Source organism: Cervus elaphus, chromosome 22 (assembly GCF_910594005.1).
Source record: "Cervus elaphus chromosome 22, mCerEla1.1, whole genome shotgun sequence".
In the NCBI taxonomy this organism is placed as follows: Eukaryota; Metazoa; Chordata; class Mammalia; order Artiodactyla; family Cervidae; genus Cervus; species Cervus elaphus.
The window spans coordinates 32,755,649-32,774,847 of NC_057836.1; the positions used below are offsets into that span (position 1 = coordinate 32,755,649).

The 19,199-nt window shown below is 36.3% G+C and overlaps 1 protein-coding gene across 18 annotated transcripts in view; it reads right to left on the bottom strand.

Annotated features, from left to right (window-relative positions):
- SOX5 (SRY-box transcription factor 5) overlaps positions 1-19,199 on the bottom strand; it is a 1,103,086-nt gene that overhangs the window by 67,342 nt on the left and 1,016,545 nt on the right. For all 18 annotated transcript variants that reach the window (XM_043882232.1, XM_043882231.1, XM_043882225.1 and 15 more), the window contains one exon: positions 15,277-15,423. In XM_043882232.1, coding sequence (XP_043738167.1) covers positions 15,277-15,423 — 147 coding nt within the window. The remainder of the gene's footprint in view (positions 1-15,276; positions 15,424-19,199) is intronic.

The window sequence follows — 19,199 nt, forward strand, 5'->3', positions numbered from 1 at the left end:
GAAAAAGACAAGCAAAATCAAATCAAACAAAAATTACCCAGAGGTTCTCTTAAAACTGAATGAGAACTATCATTTTTTTAGATAAATGACAGCACTATTTGCATGAAAACTGGCACTAAAAATTCCATCGCTTGACCCAAAATTTTTGTCCTGCCCTGTATTTATATAGGATTGACCTGACTGTTGAGCTCCTGCAGACTTAAAATGAAACTCTGATCCTCAAAAGAGTTGCATGGGGAAGTACAGAAAATAAAAATCTGTACCTATTTAAGGACATTCCTACTGCTGTCATAATGCTTTTGTACATACTTCACAAAACAAATTTTTTTCCTTATGTTAAGTATTACTGGAAATACCACAAGACAATTTTTTTTTTTTGCAGTATTTCATCCTTTCTATTTTTAGTCTCCATTTCTTTTTCTCCTATTTACCAAACCTCTACACTGCCAGAAATCATCAAAATTGTACAACAAACCATAACAGTTCTGATTATACACTAAAATAGAAAAAATAAGACTTTTTGGCTATTGGGAGATTCAATTTAAATGAAAGTCTCATACAGAATCTCATTGATAATTGGTCTTGCAAACATCTCTAACAGAGCTTTAATAAAAATATTTTGTGGTTTTATGAAAATGTAAGGCTTTTAGTCTTTTCTGTTATTCATAAACAATTTTGGGGAACATGTATTTTTTAAAATTTAAGTATACATTTTTTTCTTTCATATTACTTGGTAAAATAAAATCTAAAATGAGAATTCTGATCTTCATTTTCTTGAAATTTAGAGATCTAATCCTTATTCTTTTGAAAAAACCAAAATCATAAAGGATGAATGTCTGGGTTCTTAGAAACTCAACCCAATGTTTTCATCTAATCTATAGTTGCAAGTACAAGAGCTGAAAGTTGTGGGACATTGCAATTGTAAGTCCTCAAGCACACGGTGGGGCCAGGGTGGGGGAAGGTGGAGGTAGAATTCTAAGAAGCATCTAATTATATTATCTACAAGGAGATCCAGGACTAAGAAATGGGTACATTCTTCCCACGAGAACCTGAGGACACATTAGGACATGATTCAGGTTAAGGAAAATTGCCAGCTTTTCATACTTCACTTGCATTTTTAGGCATGCTGCTTTCCAAGCAGCATTTTGTTAAACAAGTTCTTAGGAATGTTCAATATTCTGAGCCATTAAGAATGTACTTTTCAAATGTAATATTTCTGAGTAAAATTTTCATGAGCAAAATTCTTATTTCACTATAGAAAAAAATTTCAAATATATTTTCAGGTAAAATAATTAAAAGATTATTTCCCATTTCAAAAAAAAAAAAAGAGAGCTGTTTTATATTTTGAATCCTATTCTGTATTCCCTCTGTCTCAAACAAAGATATGTGAGATATGGACTGTATGCTTGCAAACTCCTTTGATTATATTAAGCAGACTCTAGACAATAATTCATAGTGTGAATTATACTATTCACTGTGCATCTGATGAAGGTATTTTTTCCCCACACTTAATACTAGTCAAGTTACACATTTTTTCTTGTCTTTATTCAAAAAACTATAATTAAGAATGACTGTGTTCTTTAGTTGATTATTAGAAGAAATGAGAAACTATAAGAAAGATGATGGAGAAATCCACTATTTTATAATTTTTTATATTTTGGATTAAAATAGTCCCTGTTTCTCCTTAAGTTAACTTTGTTCAATACCACTACCATATTGTATGTGCCTGAGAAAATGTGAAAAGAAGTATAATTAAAAAGGAATCTTACTTTATGGAATATAATATAATAAAATAGATACATTAGAACATTGTATGTAAACTCAGTATTAGTAAAACATAGGATTTTAAGTGCATCATGAATGCACATGCTTAAATAGGTCATTTAATGATTTTTAACAACAAAATAATCGCATTATTTATAGAAGTTCTACATAAACTTTACAAAAGCTGTTGTTAAGTGGGTGGCACTGCATGTTTATATGACAAAAATTGTGACTTTTATAAAGCTATAGCTGGAGAAAGGGAGAAGGGAGGAGGGGAAGAGAGAGAGGGGAAGAAGGAAGAAAGGCAAATATATATATATATATATATAGAGAGAGAGAGAGAGAGAGATTTTGAAAGAATGCTGTCCTCTCAAAAATCCTCAATCAGGAGACTGCAAGTTTATTTCAATGATGAAAATAATGCTATTCATAATTTAAAAACTACCCTGTTGTAATTGTTTTAAAACTATAGTACATTTTTCACTGACTTTTTAAAAAGAGAGCTAAAAGTCTGTTGCACTTGGCAGATCATCGAAACCACACTGGGTTATAAAGTTTGGGGTAAAAATCAAAATTTAAAAAGCAAATGTCAAAAGTAAAAATCTGATTAGAAATTAGGGTCTGTTTTCTTATGTGACTTGTTAACCTATTCAAAAGACATTAAGTAAAATTACAATTCTAAAACTCTACTGAGCACTAGTATGAAAAAGAAAGTGAAAAGTGAAGGTGTTAGTTGCTTGGACTTGTCTGACTCTTTGCGATCGTATGGACTGTAGCCCGCTAGGCTCTTCTGTCCATGGGATTCTCCAGGCAAGAATACTGGAGTGGGTTGCCATTTCCTTCTCCAGGGGATCTTCCCAACCCAAGGACTGAACCTGCATCTCCTGAATCTCCCGCATTGGCAGGTGGATTCTTTACCACTAGTGCCCCCCTGGAAACTACCCCAGCCTATTTTCTAAACCATGAATTTGTCAACCTCACTCATATATTAGGGTCCCTTAAATTGCTCTTCCTCCTGTTTGGAATATCTTTCCCCCCAGACCTTTGTAGGTACTCTCCTTCTCATGGTTTAGGTCTCAGAGAAGACTTCCCCATAAGCTGTGTCTCAAGGAGATCACCTTGCTGTCCCTTGGCACTTTTTTTTTTTTACCATGTTTTATTTTCTTCACAGCACTTACCAGTATATGAAATTATCTGTTTAACTGCTCACAGCTTATCACATCCCATTCAACTGAAAAATCTTAAGAAGACAAACTGTCCTGTTCATAGCTGTAGTAGCTATAGCTCTGCCTTGAACTGAACTTGGCACATGACAGGCGTAAACTAGTATTTGTTGAATCAATGAGTAGTAGATGTAAGCATAGGGTGCTACAGAACACTAAAAGGGGACAGAGCTTTGAAGAATGAGAAAAGAACAGAGCTAATGGCTGGAAAACATTTCCAAGTGTTTGGGCTTCTAATTAAACCATACCTAAAGTCAGCATAACTTTTTTTTTTTAATGTGAATACATTTCCTTTTTGCTTAATCCAGCTTGGATCGGGTTTTCTGTTACTTTATTAACAAATACAATTGTCATTCAGTGAGAGCATAATTTGAAATCCTGGAAAGCTGATTAAAGTTCTACTTCAATAAGAATATTTTGACATTAAGAGTTACCCTGAATAAAATAACACTACCTCCTGGAGTGGCGGACTCCTTCTGTCACAGGGACAGACGAGACAGAGGGAAAGTAACGTTGAGACTGAGTTATTGTACGCTGGACTGGATACTTTCTGAACCTCCTTCTTACTTAAGCTTCCCTAATTCTATAAATAAAACATTGATGCCCTTTGTTAAATAAAGACAACTTTGCATACTTTGGGTTTTGAACTTGTCTGCCTTTAGTTTAGAAGGTTATATCTCTTTATTTTGTTGATTTCTACATTTACATCTGTTTAATAACTGTATTGTTTTCTTTCTATGATCTATTTTATAATATTCAAAAATGTTATTTTTCATTCTCTCTAGAGAATGTTTTATTCTCTCTAGAGAAAAACCTGTTAATAAAATTTAACAAAAAAAATATGTATATACTCTATTTTCCATCAATCTAAATAAGACTAAATATTTGTTGCCATGTAGAAAACAAATCCCTACTTTGGGGCATCTGTGTTAAACAGACTACCAAAATTCTTCCTATTCTGCCAATAGGAAAGAATGAGTAAGTAGAAGGAATGCAAATGAATCAAATCTGAGGTTTATGGTAGTCCTCCACAGCTTTACTTCTCAATTCTCTATTCAAACATTTAGAGGACAGGTCAGGCTAAAGGGATGAAAAGGGGTCAATAATCAAGAGCTCAAATGAAGTACTGATCAATAATTTAGGGTAGAAAAGAAAGGATTTTAACTGATTTGAAGAAAGTTTTAGGAAGCCCAAATTATAAATGATTCCCTAAAAGGAAAGATAACTACAGAAGTAGCACTTTCACTTTCTCAGTCTGACGTATTGATGTTTATTGACGTTGTACTAGACACCACCCATTACAGGGACATCCTTTCACGTTGTTCTCTTTTTCTTCCCTGTATATTTAGGTTTTGACTGCCTGCTTCTAACATTAAAATGCTTTCAACCTTTAGCTTTTTGGATGATGAATCTGCACTGGGTTGGATCTATTTTAGAGGGCAACTTCCACCTAAAAACTGTGATTCTGTGGATCTTCCTATGTCCACACATGCTCAACATCCTCTTGCCTCTCCCATGGTTTGCCTTATTGAAAAGCTTTGACGTGGCTCATGAGAGCCGGTTGCTGTGTTCCAGACAAGGTCCTGTCAAAACAGATTCGGTATACTGGGGAACACAGGCCAGGCCAGTTGAATTCAAAGGACATTACCTAAATCCCTCTGTATATTTTGCCTTTAAAAAAAATGTCAGCATTGTAACTACTCTGTCTCTTTGTTTTATAATTTGTATGTTACACATGTGAGTGCCCCCCGCCCCCTGCTTCTGAGTCATAAGAATATATCACCAAATGACCTACTTGGACATTTAATACCACAGCGCTCAGAACAGCCTCTAAGTACCTAGCTGTTTGAGATTCCTGTCAACTGAATACAGATGAAAAGGAAAGGAGGAGGCTGATCACAGGGGTTCTGCTGATAACACTTCATTTAACATATTCCAGTTTAGCAACAAGGGGCCACAAGAAGAAAACTATTTTATTTAAAATGACAGGGTGACTATGTTAGACCCACTATAAATACGTCCCACCCAGGAAGTGATGATAATAATGATAATGTTACATTTACAGTTTAACTCTATGGGGTGATTCCTCTCAAATGAACTCACCTCTTGAGTGTGACACATCCATAGCACATCTCAAAGGCTCATAAAATTGCTATTTCATAGATACTGAGATATGGGGGAAGGAGCAGGTGTTCAATAACTACCCAACAAAGCACAAAGCAGCTGTATGGAGCAAGGTGTTAGATTCTAGCATTTAATTGATATGCCAGACAGTGTTTAAAGCATAAGAATAGAAAATGGCCAATTTAAATGTGGTTATAATTAGCTGAGGCTAACATTCCAGTTCTGTTCTGAAGTTTCAGGAGAAATGAAATCTACCAAAGTAGCAGGTCTAGCAGTTTCAGGAGGAATCAGTGGTTTTATATTTGATCTTACGTATATAGATAACTGGGCTTCCACAGTGGCTCAGCAGAAAAGAACCCGCCTGCAATACAAGAGACCCAGGTTTGATCCCTGGGTTGGGAATATCCCCTGCAGGAGGGCATGGCAACCCACTCCAGTATTCTTGCCTGGAGAATCCCAAGGACAGAGGAGCCTGGCAGGCTACAATCCATACGGTTGCAAAAAGTCAGACATGACTGAAATGACTGAGCATGCATATAGATAAATGGAAGCGCCTCTTTGATTAGTGCTATTTAAGTACTGTGGGTTACTTAGAAATAACTGTATTTGGAAGCCAGTTCTAGCCCTGCATAGTAAGTAATGATTCTTTGAGATCTTGACCTGGAAACAGTAAGTCAAATGGCAGTATTCTATGATTTTTCACATATTTGAAATTATATCTTTGGCAGCTACTGCTACTAAAAAGTCTTCATGTCCAGATAAAATGTGAAAATATTAACTGAAGTTATGATTATAATGAGCATTGTTTTCTGGAGTTTTCACAATGGAAATACTACTGTGGAGGCCTCAGTACTTCCTGGTAGATTTCAAAGTTATGAAATCTCTTTGATGTCTTTTGCTTTATCTTGAAAGGATGTTTTTGTCAAATATTAAAAATAGTGTTTTCATCATTAGTGTGGTGGTGGTTTGACTTAGATGTAGTTAGACTGTATGTCACTTTTGCAGTCAACCTTTCCCCCAACTGGCGTTATAAAACACTGACTCAAAGTTAGCAAAATGAACTTCATTTCCAAATCTTCTATTAGAATTTTCAGTTAAGATGAATCATGATTATCCTCTGATTTCTCATAGCCAGCATATACTGCTAAGTAATGTTGTGTGTATGTGTACCACAGTTTGTGACTCATAGTATTGAAGTGCTACAAAATTCTACCCTGTAGATCAGTGTGTACTGATAAAATGCTTACTTGATAGCATGCAATTATGTGATTGGTACCATTACAGCAAAAACTAAGTGCTCTAAGAGCAGTCATGGCCCTCCTGACATTACTAACATAAGTACCTGGCTACCAAACCAGAAAAGATCTTCATTTTGGTGTCTGTGAAAGAGGATAAGATAAAAATGTAGCACTACTTCTTACTTCAGAATCTGAAGCAATCTGTATAAGGATATTGCCCCTGAAAGGATCTGATTGTGTCTGGTCAGCTGGCTACGGCCTTTTCTGGTTGTTGGAAAAATATTTCTTCTCCCTGACATGACTCCCAGGTGCTACTGCTGAGCAAATGGGAACAGCACTGCCAGAAGTATTTGAAAAGAACAAAAAAAATTGATTTGGACAATCTATGAGCTCTTGTCATTGGCAGGGACACAACTGTGACCAGGGGTATGACTAGGGTCAGAGCAAGGCTAAAAGAAAAGCACCCAGGAATTCTCTCTTGTCATCAGCTTTTCAAACTAACTACTCTTGGTTAGCTGCAGGCAACATATAAGTTTTCATCAAGCACCAAGAGACATTTCATAGTATTTACAAGATGCACTTAAATTTTTCCCAAGAGGTGGCTACTTCTGCAATAGCAAAACACTTAAAATGTGAAGTTCAGATGGTTAGCATAGCTATAACATAGGAGGATTTCTTGCTAACGTGGAAATTGCAAGCTTATTCATTACCAACAATTGTGTGAGTTGCATGTGAAAGCAGCTAAAAATACTTTTCATCCTTTGATAACTATTTTAAGGCTGGTATTGATTCTGCTATTTTTAAAAGAAATAATTTATTTTTACCAAACAAATATTATCAAGAGATCGATTACTATCACAAAAGAAAGGCTATCTAGGTTTCCTAAAAAACTGCAGCAAACAATGCAGAAAACCATTAAAACAAATAAATATGTGGCACAAAATACATGACAAAAATGCACTGAATAAATTTTACCTATTCAGTGGCAGAACGCTAAATTATAAACAAATTAGTTTAAACATTTGTTGAGGAATATAAGCAGATTTAGAGCAGCAATGGACCAATAGTGCTAAACAATACTATGACTAAATAATTTTCCTGAATATGAGAAACAGAATTATTTCTAAAATTTTCTTTAAACGGGATCTCTCATATATACAAGTTCAAGAGTTCATACTTTCGATGTTGTTTTTTTAAACCAATATTTAGCTATAGACTCAGCTGGGAGGATACACATGAGCTAAGAGAATATCTCTGAAGAACTAAATATAAAAAAATTAGTCTTGGAATAGGATCCAGGAAGAAAAAAATTAAATGAGTGCTAAAGAGACAAATGTTTTAAGAAAGATGTAACATCTGAGAAATTTTAAAAACCTGCCGAAGACCTTAATTTTTCAATGTTTGGCAAAATATATTATGAAAAAAAAGAATCTCGTCTTTGTGAATAATAAAATCAAGGCATAAAATAATAAGGAAACGTGAAGCAATGACAGTATGTCAGGCATTAATGAAAACAGTTCCAAATAGTAAGTTTAAAGACATATAACTCAACCAGCAATGCTATGCAAGTTTTCCAATGCAGTGTTTGAAGAGAGCAGATTTCTTTTCGTGTTTTCACATTTACGGGATACACTTCCTGCTCGCAGTTTCTAAAGGGTCACTGTGAGTCCTCTAAAGGTTTCTTTATCATTTAATATTATAAATAATTATGTTCCTAGGCGGCAGTTCAAAGCTTAGCACAGCACTGGTACAACACCCCAGGAAGGTCAGGTGACCTTTCTCCAATTCTCCTCTCTCTGGTGCTGAGGACAGACAAAGTGATATGTCTGTCATACGCCATTACCATTAGAACAGAATCTTGTTCTTTTATTACAACTGAACTCCGCCAGATTTCTCAGCAGGAATGCTAAGTGAAATCAATGTCTTGGATTTCCAGGCTGAGCTTGGAGGTCACAGCCACTCTATCATTTCTCAGCATTATCCTTTCTCGCGCACGCACACACTCCCCAAGCCTCCAACTGGCGCACAGCAGATTGAAAACAGCATGCATCAGAGGACTCACGCTGCACAATTTTACAGCCTTTTGGAGCCCCTTCCTTTTGATTCCCCCCTTCCATTTTTTTTTGCAAATTGCAAATAAGTTTTGTTTGTGTCCTTCTCTGGAGTTGTGAGTCAAAGGCACACCTAGGAAGAAGGGCAGGGAAGCAAACCCATAGCACGCGGTTGATTTTTGACAGCTGCCAATAAGACTATTTTCCTTACATCATCACCTGGATGAGGCTTATGATTCCATTGTTCCAAACAATAAAAGCTTTATGTCTGCTTTATGCCAGGTAGGAAGGCAGATAACACAAAGCTATTTAGTAAAATAATTCAATTTTACAATAAGACACATGTGAAAATCCACCAATAAAACACACAGAAAATGCCCTCCGGACACTCAGGATTGACTGTTTCAAAATATATTTATATGTAGTAATAAATGATAACTGTTATATTAAAGCGAAACGGCTCTGTGAAGGCAAAATGTTTATTATGCTATGTATAAATGTCAATTCCAGTCTCTAAGAAACAGAATTCATGTATTGAAATGCATCCTCTTTATTTATTGTTGGTTGTATTTTTTTAGTCATGTTCTTCATTTAAATGACAATAGTAATACTTATTGCTCTGGCAATTTTTAACCCACTAAACTTTACTGCTGAGCTAAAACACAAGCATATTTAAGACATCTTTTCTGACAATAATAATGGGTGTAAACAGGTATACTAGAGGAAACTGAGCAAAGAACAGACATATTTTTATTAAATTGTGGTTGTTATTTAAAAAGAGGCACTTTCTCCTGGGTTAAAATTTTTATGTACTTTAAAATAATTGCAAGTGGTAAGAAATACAACTTCAGCTGCTTTCTTAAACTTTATATGATAGAAAATTCATGAAGACTAATTTTCCAGAAGTGAAATTTAGTGACAAAGTATAAATATATTTTTTAAACAGTATATAATCATAGCTATAGAAACACAATCCACTTTTTCAGTAGCACTAAATAAAGGGAGGTACTTGAAGCTGTACAATATGGCAGAATTCTAACATTACTGGAACAATCAAACTTCGCATCCAATCTGTGGAGTTCTATGAATGTCTGAAACCATATACCTCATAAAACAGTGCCTTCATCTTGGCAAGCTTTATGTCACTTTTATATTTGGCATGGTTTACCTAAGGAAGTGTCACAGCAACTGCTCAATAAATTTTTGAATGAATGAATAAATGAATGAGTAAATAAATACATGCATAAACAAATGAGGCTGACTGTCATTAAAAACTTCACGATTATTCTATTTAGAGATTTGAGGAGAAGATATTTGGTGGGCTACAGTCCATGGGGTCACAAAGAGTTGGACATGAATGAGCACACAACACTCAGTATCAATGATAAAAAGTTACCTAGTGGCCAAGAAAAACCCATCAGTTCTTTACAAGTGAACCATGTACTCTAAAGTGATAAAATGAAATGCCCCAATGAAAAGCATCATTATGAACCATGATGTGAAATCACATTAATAAATCATGGGGGAAAAATCTAGAATAATACCTCAGAGTTATTTGTGTGTGACAATGACTATGCTGCTACAGATATTTATTTTTCTCAGTGTTAGCCTGTATATGTGTAGAGCCTTCTCTTGTGTTGTTGGAAGAGGGTGTTTGCTATGACCAGTGCGTTCTCCTGGCAAAACTCTATTAGCCTTTGCCCTGCTTCATTCTGTACTCCAAGTCCAAATTTGCCTGTTACTCCAGATATTTCTTGACTTCCTACTTTTGCATTCCAGTCCCCTGTAATGAAAAGGACATCTTTTTTGTGTGTTAGTTCTAGAATGTCTTGTAGATCTTCACAGAACCGTTCAAATTCAGCTTTTTAAGCATTACTGGTTGGGGCGTAGACTTGGATTACTGTGATATCGAATGGTTTGTCTTGGAAACAAACGGATATAATTCTGTAATTTTTGAGATTGCATCCAAGTACAGCATTTCAGGCTCCTTTGTTGACTATGAGGGCTACTCCATTTCTTCTAAGGGATTCTTGCCCACGGTAGTAGATATAATGGTCATCTGAGTTAAATTCACCCTTTCCAGTCCATTTTAGTGAGCTGATTCCTAAAACGTTGATGTTCAGTCTTGCCATCTCCTGTCTGTCCACTTCCAATTTGCCTTGATTGATGGACCTAACATTCTAGGTTCTTATGCAATATTGCTCTTTACAGCACTAGACTTTACTTCCATCACCAGTCACATCCACAACTGGGTATTGTTTTTGCTTTGACTCCATCCCTTCATTCTTTCTGGAGTTATTTCTCCACTGATCTCCAGTAGCATATTGGGTACCTACTGACCTGGGGAGTTCATCTTTCAGTGTCCCATCATTTTGCCTTTTCATACTGTTCATAGGGCTCTCAAGTCAAGAATACTGAAGTGGTTTGCAGTTCCCTTCTCCAGTGGACCATGTTTTGTCAAAACTCTCTACCATGACCCATCTGTCTTGAGTAGCCCTTTGTGGCATGACTCATAGTTTCACCAAGTTAGACAAGGTGTGGTCCATGTGATCAGACTGGTTAGTTTACTGTGATTGTGGTTTTCATTCTGTCTGTCCTCTGATGGAGAAGGATAAGAGGCTTACGGAAGCTTCCTGATGGGAGAGACTGACTGAGGGGAAAGCTGGGTCTTGTTCTGATGGGCGGGGCCACGCTCAGTTCAGTTCAGTCTCTCAGTCGTGTCCGACTCTTTGTGACCCCATGAACCTCAGCACGCCAGGCCTCCCTGTACATCAACAACTCCCGGAGTCCACCCAAACTCATGTCCATTGAGTCGGTGATGCCATCCAACCATCTCATCCTCTGTCGTCCCCTTTTCCTCCTGCCCTCAATCTTTCCCAGCATCAGGGTCTTTTCAAATGAGTCAGCTCTTTGCATCAAGTGGCCAAAGTATTGGAGTTTCAGCTTCAACATCAGTCCTTCCAATGAAAACCTAGGACTGATCTCCTTAGTATGGACTGGTTGGATCTCCTTGCAGTCCAAGGGACTCTCAAGAGTCTTCTCCAACACCACAGTTCAAAAGCATCAATTCTTTGGTGCTCAGTAAATCTTTAATCCAATTTTCTGTTGATTATATTCTTTGAAGCCAAAGATGGAGAAGCTCTATACAGTCAGCAAAAATAAGACCAGGAGCTGACTGTGGCTCAGATTATGAACTCCCTATTGCCAAATTCAGACTTAAATTGAGAAAGTAGGGAAAACCACTAGACCATTCTGGTATGACCTAAATCACATCCCTTACAATTATACAGTGGGAATGACAAATAGATTTAAGGGGTTAGATCTGATAGTCAGAGTGCCTGAAGAACTATGGACGGAGGTTTGTTACATTGAACAGGACACAGGAATCAAGACCATCACTAAGAAAAAGAAATGTAAAAAGGCAAAATGGTTGTCTGAGGAGGCCTTACAAATAGCTGTGAAAAGAAAAGCAAAAAGTAAAAGAGAAAAGGAAAGATAATACCCATTTGAATGCAGAGTTCCAAAGAATAGCAAGGAGAGATAAGAAAGCCTTCCTCAGTGATCAGTGCAAGGAAATAGAGGAAACAATAGAATGGAAAAGACTAGAGATCTCTTCAAGAAAATCAGAGATACTGAGGGAACATTTCATGCAAAGATGGGCACAATAAAGGACAGAAATGGTATGGAGCTAATATAAGCAGAATATAGTAAGAAGAGGTGGCAAGAATACACAGAACTATTCAAAAAAAGATATTCATGACCCAGATGATTATGATGGTGTGGTCACTGACCTAGAGCCAGATATCCTGGAATGCGAAGTCAAGTGGGCCTTAGGAAGCATCACTACGAACAAAGCTAGTGGAGGTGATGGAATTCCAGTTGAGCTATTTCAAATCCTAAAAGATGACGTTGTGAAAGTGCTGCACTCAATATGCCAGCAAATTTGGAAAACTCAGCAGTGGCCACAGGACTGGAAAAGGTCCGTTTTCACTCTATTCCCAAAGAAAGGCAACGCCAAAGAATGCTCAAACTACCGCACAATTGCACTCACCTCACACACTAGCAAAACAATGCTCAAAATTCTCCAAGTGAGGCTTCAACAGTATGTGAACCGTGAACTTTCAGACGATCAAGCTGGATTTAGAAAAGGCAGGGGGATCAGAGATCAAATTGCCAACATCTGCTGGATCATCGAAAAAGCAAGAGAGTTCCAGAAAAACATCTATTTCTGCTTTATTGGCTATAACAAAGCCTTTGACTGTGTGGATCACAATAAACTGTGGAAAACTGTTCAAGAGATGGGAATACCACACCACCTGACCTGCCTCCTGAGAAAACTGTATGCGGGTCAAAACAACAGTTAGAACTGGACATGGAACAACAGACTGGTTTCAAATCAGGAAAGGAGTATGTCAAGGCTGCATATTGTCACCCTGCTTATTTAACCTATATGCAGAGTACATCATGAGAAATGCTGGGCTGGAGGAAGCACAAGCTGGAATCAAGACTGCCAGGAGAAACATCAATAACCTCAGATATGCAGATGATAGCACCCTTATGGCAGAAAGTGAAGAAAAACTAAAGAGCCTCTTGATAAAAGTGATCAAGGAGGGTGAGAATTGGCTTAAAACTCAACATTCAGAAAACTAAGATCATGGCATCTGGGCCCATCAATTCATGGCAAATAAATGGGGAAACAGTGGCTGACTTTATTTTATTGGGCTCCAAAATCACTGCAGATGGTTACTGCAGTAATGAAATTAAAAAGACGCTTGCTCCTTGGAAGAAAAATTATGACCAACCTATAAAGCATATTAAAAAGCAGAGACATTACTTTGCCAACAAAGGTCCATCTAGTCAAACTATGGTTTTTCCAGTAGTCACGTATGGATGTGAGAGTTGGACTATAAAGAAATCTGAATGCTGAAGAATTGATGCTTTTGAATTGTGGTGTTGGAGAAGACTCTTGAGAGTCCCTTGGACTGGAAGGAGTTCCAACCAGCCCATCCTAAAAGAGATCAGTCCTGGATGTTCATTGGAAGGATTGATGTTGAAGCTGAAACTCCAATACTTTGGCCACCTAATGCAAAGAACCAACTCATTTGAAAAGACCCAAGGCTGGGAAAGATTGAATGCAGGAGGAGAAAGGGAAGACAGAGGATGAGATTGTTGGCTGGCATCACCGACTCAATGGCCATGAGTTTGAGTAAGCTCCAGGAGTTGCTGATGGACAGGGATGCCTGGCATGCTGCAGTCCATGGCGTCGTAAAGAGTTGGACACGACTAAGTGACTGAACTCCCTAACTGAATTGAGCCTGTACATGGAATACATTGAAACTACTATCCATGGAGACACCAAAATATCACTGCTTTAAAATTAAATTATATTTAATAAATGTCACCATTATTACCAAGTTTTAAAAACATGTTCTGCTGTGATTATATAGAAAAGCACATCACGCCTCAAGTATACCTCAAGCACAGATCATGGAAGGTCCATTACACAGCTGAAAAAGCTCATAAAAGTGGCTCATTCATATTTCCTAACATCACAGTATCAAGTACATAATTTTCCACTCTATCTTTGTACATGTTGCTAGTGAATCATGTCTAAGGTCCTTGTCCAGGGTGAGTTATTATTCCCAATGTATTTATCTATTAGTATAAAAAAACAGACTTGGGGGATTTGGGAAGATGGAGGCTGGAGGACACTTTCCCAATCCAGTAGTTTTCGTTCCCAATTTCTATTCTGGATTAATATACTGACTATGAAAAGCATCTGCCAGGGCACTAGAGGAGGATTAAAAAATTCTAGGATTTTTTTTCTCTTTCAAAAATTTCTAAATTTTTTTCTCTGTGTATTTTTTCTATTGTTGTGAATACTCTAATCCTATTATTTTTCAGACATTTCAAGATGAATTCTTGAAATAAAGAGCAGAAGCAATTTTCTAGGTAATTCAGCAAAAGACCAACAGCATTATTTCGGGGGGTAAATTCACTGTGTTAAGTTTTCTACTGAATATTTTCTAACTGTTAGAAAATATGTGTGAATATTTCCCTGAGCAAGTCAGAGAAAATTCCTTCATGGATACTCTTTTTACATTTTTACATAGGAAGTTTAATATATTCATATACTATCATCTAGGTAAGAGCTTAAAAGTCACGAAGAAGTTAAAATTAATTTTTCTGCTTCTTTCTTTTGAGCCAAGAAACAAATTATTTGAAACTCCCCTGATCCTTTTCGAGGTTCTCTCAGGAAATGCTTTCTTTACCCAAAAAACAAAACTATTTCTAAATACTCTTACCTTTAACATTAGCATTATCTTTCTAATGGGCTGAATAATTGGCTGGATGATATGTCTGAAATTGTACCTATACTATATCACATAAACAGTTACTGATATTTAAATAAAACATTTTCTCTATGCCCTAATCATATTCATATTTAAGGTCTATTTCAGTTCTCCTTTGGGACAATCTTTGCAGGTCCCTCACTGAAGGTATTAATAATATCTTTGTCCTAATAACTTAACATTCTTTCCCTGTAACTCCTTCTAAGACCTTATATCATAGAGTATGGGTATCTATTTTATCAGACTATAACATTTTTGGTGACAGCACAATTACCTTTTAAATATTTGTATCACTCACATTTTCTACTACAGCTATCAATGCATGTTCATTGAATAAATGAGTGGCTAAATGTTCTGTGAGTAAATTTATAGGGACACAGTCCTTACTGATTCTACTAACCATCGTTTCCTTGAAGATTTAGCCTTTCGCCCAGTTACTGCCACATAATAGGTATTCAGTACATGTCATCGAACAAAAAGCAAACTCTAAATGCCAAAATATGTAGCTTCTTCAAAGGGGTACCTTGCTTTTGGGTGGTGGGCTGTTTGTGCTCTTGTCTGTGTGAATGCTGGTAGGAGATACAGCAGCACCGAGGTTGCCTTGGGATACGCCTGGGAGCTTTCCTCCTGGAGATACCTGCATTGCAGCTAGCTGGGCAGCATATAACTGCTACAGGAGAGAGAGAGAAAAATAAAATAAAATAAAAGGACTATCAGCCATGAATAAATGCACCTCTCAGAAAGTACCTATAATCCTATAATAAGATGCGGTATTTTTCCTATGGGTATTTTTCTTTACTGCCTTGGAATATTTAAAGATAGACACTGTCACTTCAACTTTCATGACTTACTTCTCAGGGGGGAAATGACTTACATCACACATAAGGAATTTTAGTTTCAGTATAACCAGGGACTCAAAGGAAATAACAATTATCCATATTTACTCTTTACCAACATCAGTGGAGGTACTGTATATCATGTTATTTCGTTAATAACTTTTCCCCCACTCTTTTAAATTTTACATGGTGTGTTACAAAAGAATGTAGCTTCATACTCCAAGTAATGTTCTTAGTATTCTTATTGGTTCAAACCCTGTATATTTCCCTTCTTTGACTTGCTGAAATGGACAGCTGTCACAACTTTTTTTCTGATTATTAGTTGTGCAGAAATACAAAAAAGCCAGTGGAAGGGAATGGAAGGAGACTATTTGAAGAACATTATTTGGTCAGTCTACCTCCACTGATAAAAATTAACTGGATGCTTGCCAGAATGCCACTTTACTTCCTGATATGTAAACATAGACAAAACCTGAGATAATCTTGAGGGTTAGGGTTTTAAGAAAGACTATCTAAAATGCATACTCTTTGACTAAGCCATCACATAATATTTCTTATGAAATAACCAGCAAAAATTCTTTGACAAATCAATTTAATAATAAGGGAAAATTTTGCAAACTATAGCCATATCATGTAGGATCTTTAAACAAGGAGGTTGCTTTCGATTCAGGAATCACATCAAATGTTTATTTATTTATTTTTTCATTTATTTTTATTAGTTGGAGACTAATTACTTTACAATATTGTAGTGGTTAACACTCTTTCATCTCCACATAGCGGTTTGTGAAAGTTAAAAAATCTGACTGAAGAAGCAACTATCTATATATACATACATAAGTATTAATAAATAAGTATGTGTGTATTAGTCACTCAGTCGTCTCTGACTTTTTGTAACCCCATGAACTGTAGCCCGCCAGGCTCCTCTGTCCATAGAATTCTCCAGGCAAGAATACTGCAGTGGGCTGCTATTTCTTCTTCCAGTGGATCCTCTCGACCCAGATCTGCACTGGCCTCCTGTCTCCTGCACTGGAGGCAGATTCTTTACTGTCTGAGCCAGCAGGGAAGCGTCCAGTAAATAAGTATACACACACACACACACACACACACACACATGTCTATATATGTATAAAATACAACACAATTTCTCATTTCTCACTTGTCTTAAGAGTTCTTGGATAGCTTTTACTATGCAAGCTAGAACTTCTGTAATAAAAAGTTTGATGCTAAAGAAAAAGCTCTCAAGGAAGAGTACTGTCAAATAGTTCTCTGGATTATCTTGGTTTTTCTCTGAAAGAAATATGAAAGACTGAAACTGTTCAGGATAAACCAGAGACTGATAAGTGGGGTCTCTCTATAAATGAAATAATGAAAACTGAGAACTGGCATTTATTTAAATTTAAATACATTTATATTTTTTTCACAGTTTCCAGCGACTTTGGTCTAAACAAAAACAGGACAGTAAAATCATTTTAAAAATCATGACTTATTTTTTATGTAAACTAATGCAAAATACATTCTCAAAAAAAGAAATTACAGAGAAGTATATTAATACTATCAATAATGATTGTTCCTCCCCCACATTATTTTGCATGAATTGCAATTATGTTATTTCTGATCCCAATCAGAAAAAAGAATAAGATTTAATTTATAAGGCTTTAATAGACTGGACTTCCCTGATAGCTCAGTTGGTAAAGAATCTGCCTGCAATGAAGGAGGCCCTGGTTCAATACCTGGGTTGGGAAGATCTGCTGGAGAAAGGATAGGCTACCCACTCCAATGTTCTTGGTCTTCCCTTGTGGCTCAGCTGGTAAAATATTTGCCTGCAATGTAGGAGACCTGGGTTCGATCCCTGGTTGGGAAGATCCCCTGGAGAAGGGAAAGGCTACCCACTCCAGTATTCTGGCCTGGAGAATTCCATGGACTCTATATAGACCATGGGGCAGCAAAGAGATGGACATGACTGAGCAACTCTCACTTTTTAATAGATTACCTCAAAAGTAAAAGGATACGATGTCAAATATGATGACTGACTTATTTGAAAAGACCCTGATGCTGGAAAAGATTGAAGACGGCAGAGGATGAGATGGTTGAATGGCATCACTGATGCAATGGACATGAGTTTGAGTAAACTCTGGGAGTTGGTGATGGACAGGGAGGCCTGGTGTGCTACAGTCCATGGGGTCGCAAGGAGTTGGACACGACTGAGCGACTGAACTGAATTGATGATGACTGGGAGTTTACCATTTTCAAAGTATCAGAAATGACTCATTTCCCACACTTATGTTAAAAACCTATGTATTAAGTTCTGCAATTCAGAAATTAATTTCTTCTGTCATCATCCTGAACTGGTTTTGAAGCTGTTAAGAAAATAACCAATATCCCAGGATATCACTTTACAAATTAAAAGTTTCCCAGTGTACTGAATTTTAAAATATACATATTTTAAAATACTGGCTGGCTAATTATAAAACATATTGCAAATTTCACATTGTACTGTAAATGGTATCCTTATCTTTAAAATTACAGTGGCAATTACTTCTAGAAGTTCACAACACATATTACAGGTTTAGTACACACAAAAATATAAGATTGTTTAGTAATTACAAAAATGACATGGGATATTTTAACCTCTGTAGCTAAAAACAAAATTGTGAACAAACTGGTTACTCAAAATTTAAATTTGATCATTACAAAATTATTGCAGAGTATTTAAAGAATAATGACTATTATTTAATTAAATAGATGATTAATCACTCATAAATGGTGATTAAATGTTTAAACATCAATCACTATAGAAAGATTCAAAACTTCCAGGAAGTATTAAAACTATTATTAAAAATACAAGTATAACTGAAACACTTGAATGAGTTGAGTTTGGAGATGGTATATGCTTGGGATTAAAAAAAACCTTATGTGTTCTTCCTTCATTCAAATAAATGCAATGTTTCGGTTTTATTTATTAAGGTTTATCTGAGTTAAACTGTCTTAAAAATTCCTGAGTAGAAAAGAAGATAAATTTTTAAAATACACGAGCCCAATTAAACACATATTTTTATCAGAATAGTGTACTGGAAACTGGCTGTTTTACAAAATACAGAGATTTAAAATAATTAATGATGAAAAAGTCATAAGCTTACTCCTCACTCAGTATGGTTAACATTAAGGAGCAATGCTGAATTCTCTCCTTTCTAATAGTTGGTTTTCGCTACGCAAGGGGCAGATATACAAAACTACGTTTCCTCAATTGTGATTAACTTTCCACTATTCCCAGATCATTACACTTCCCACCACAGACATCTAATTTTCTTAGTTTGACAAGGTTTGGAAACAGGAAATATCCATTTCCAACATATTTTAATTTGTGTCAAATATGTGCTCCTTAAATTTATGATATATTACAGAAATATAAAGAGGCCTCAAGTCTTACAGGATCTGATATACATTGGGCTTGCACAAATAAATAAACCAGAAGTTTTAATACTGCTGGGACCTAATTTGGCCATTCACAAGTTAAAATAACTTTTCAGTAGATTTCAAGAGACTGACAGTGGTTTTCATACCTGGTTATATATCAAGGGTAGGCAACTTAAAAAAAAAATGCTGCTGAGAC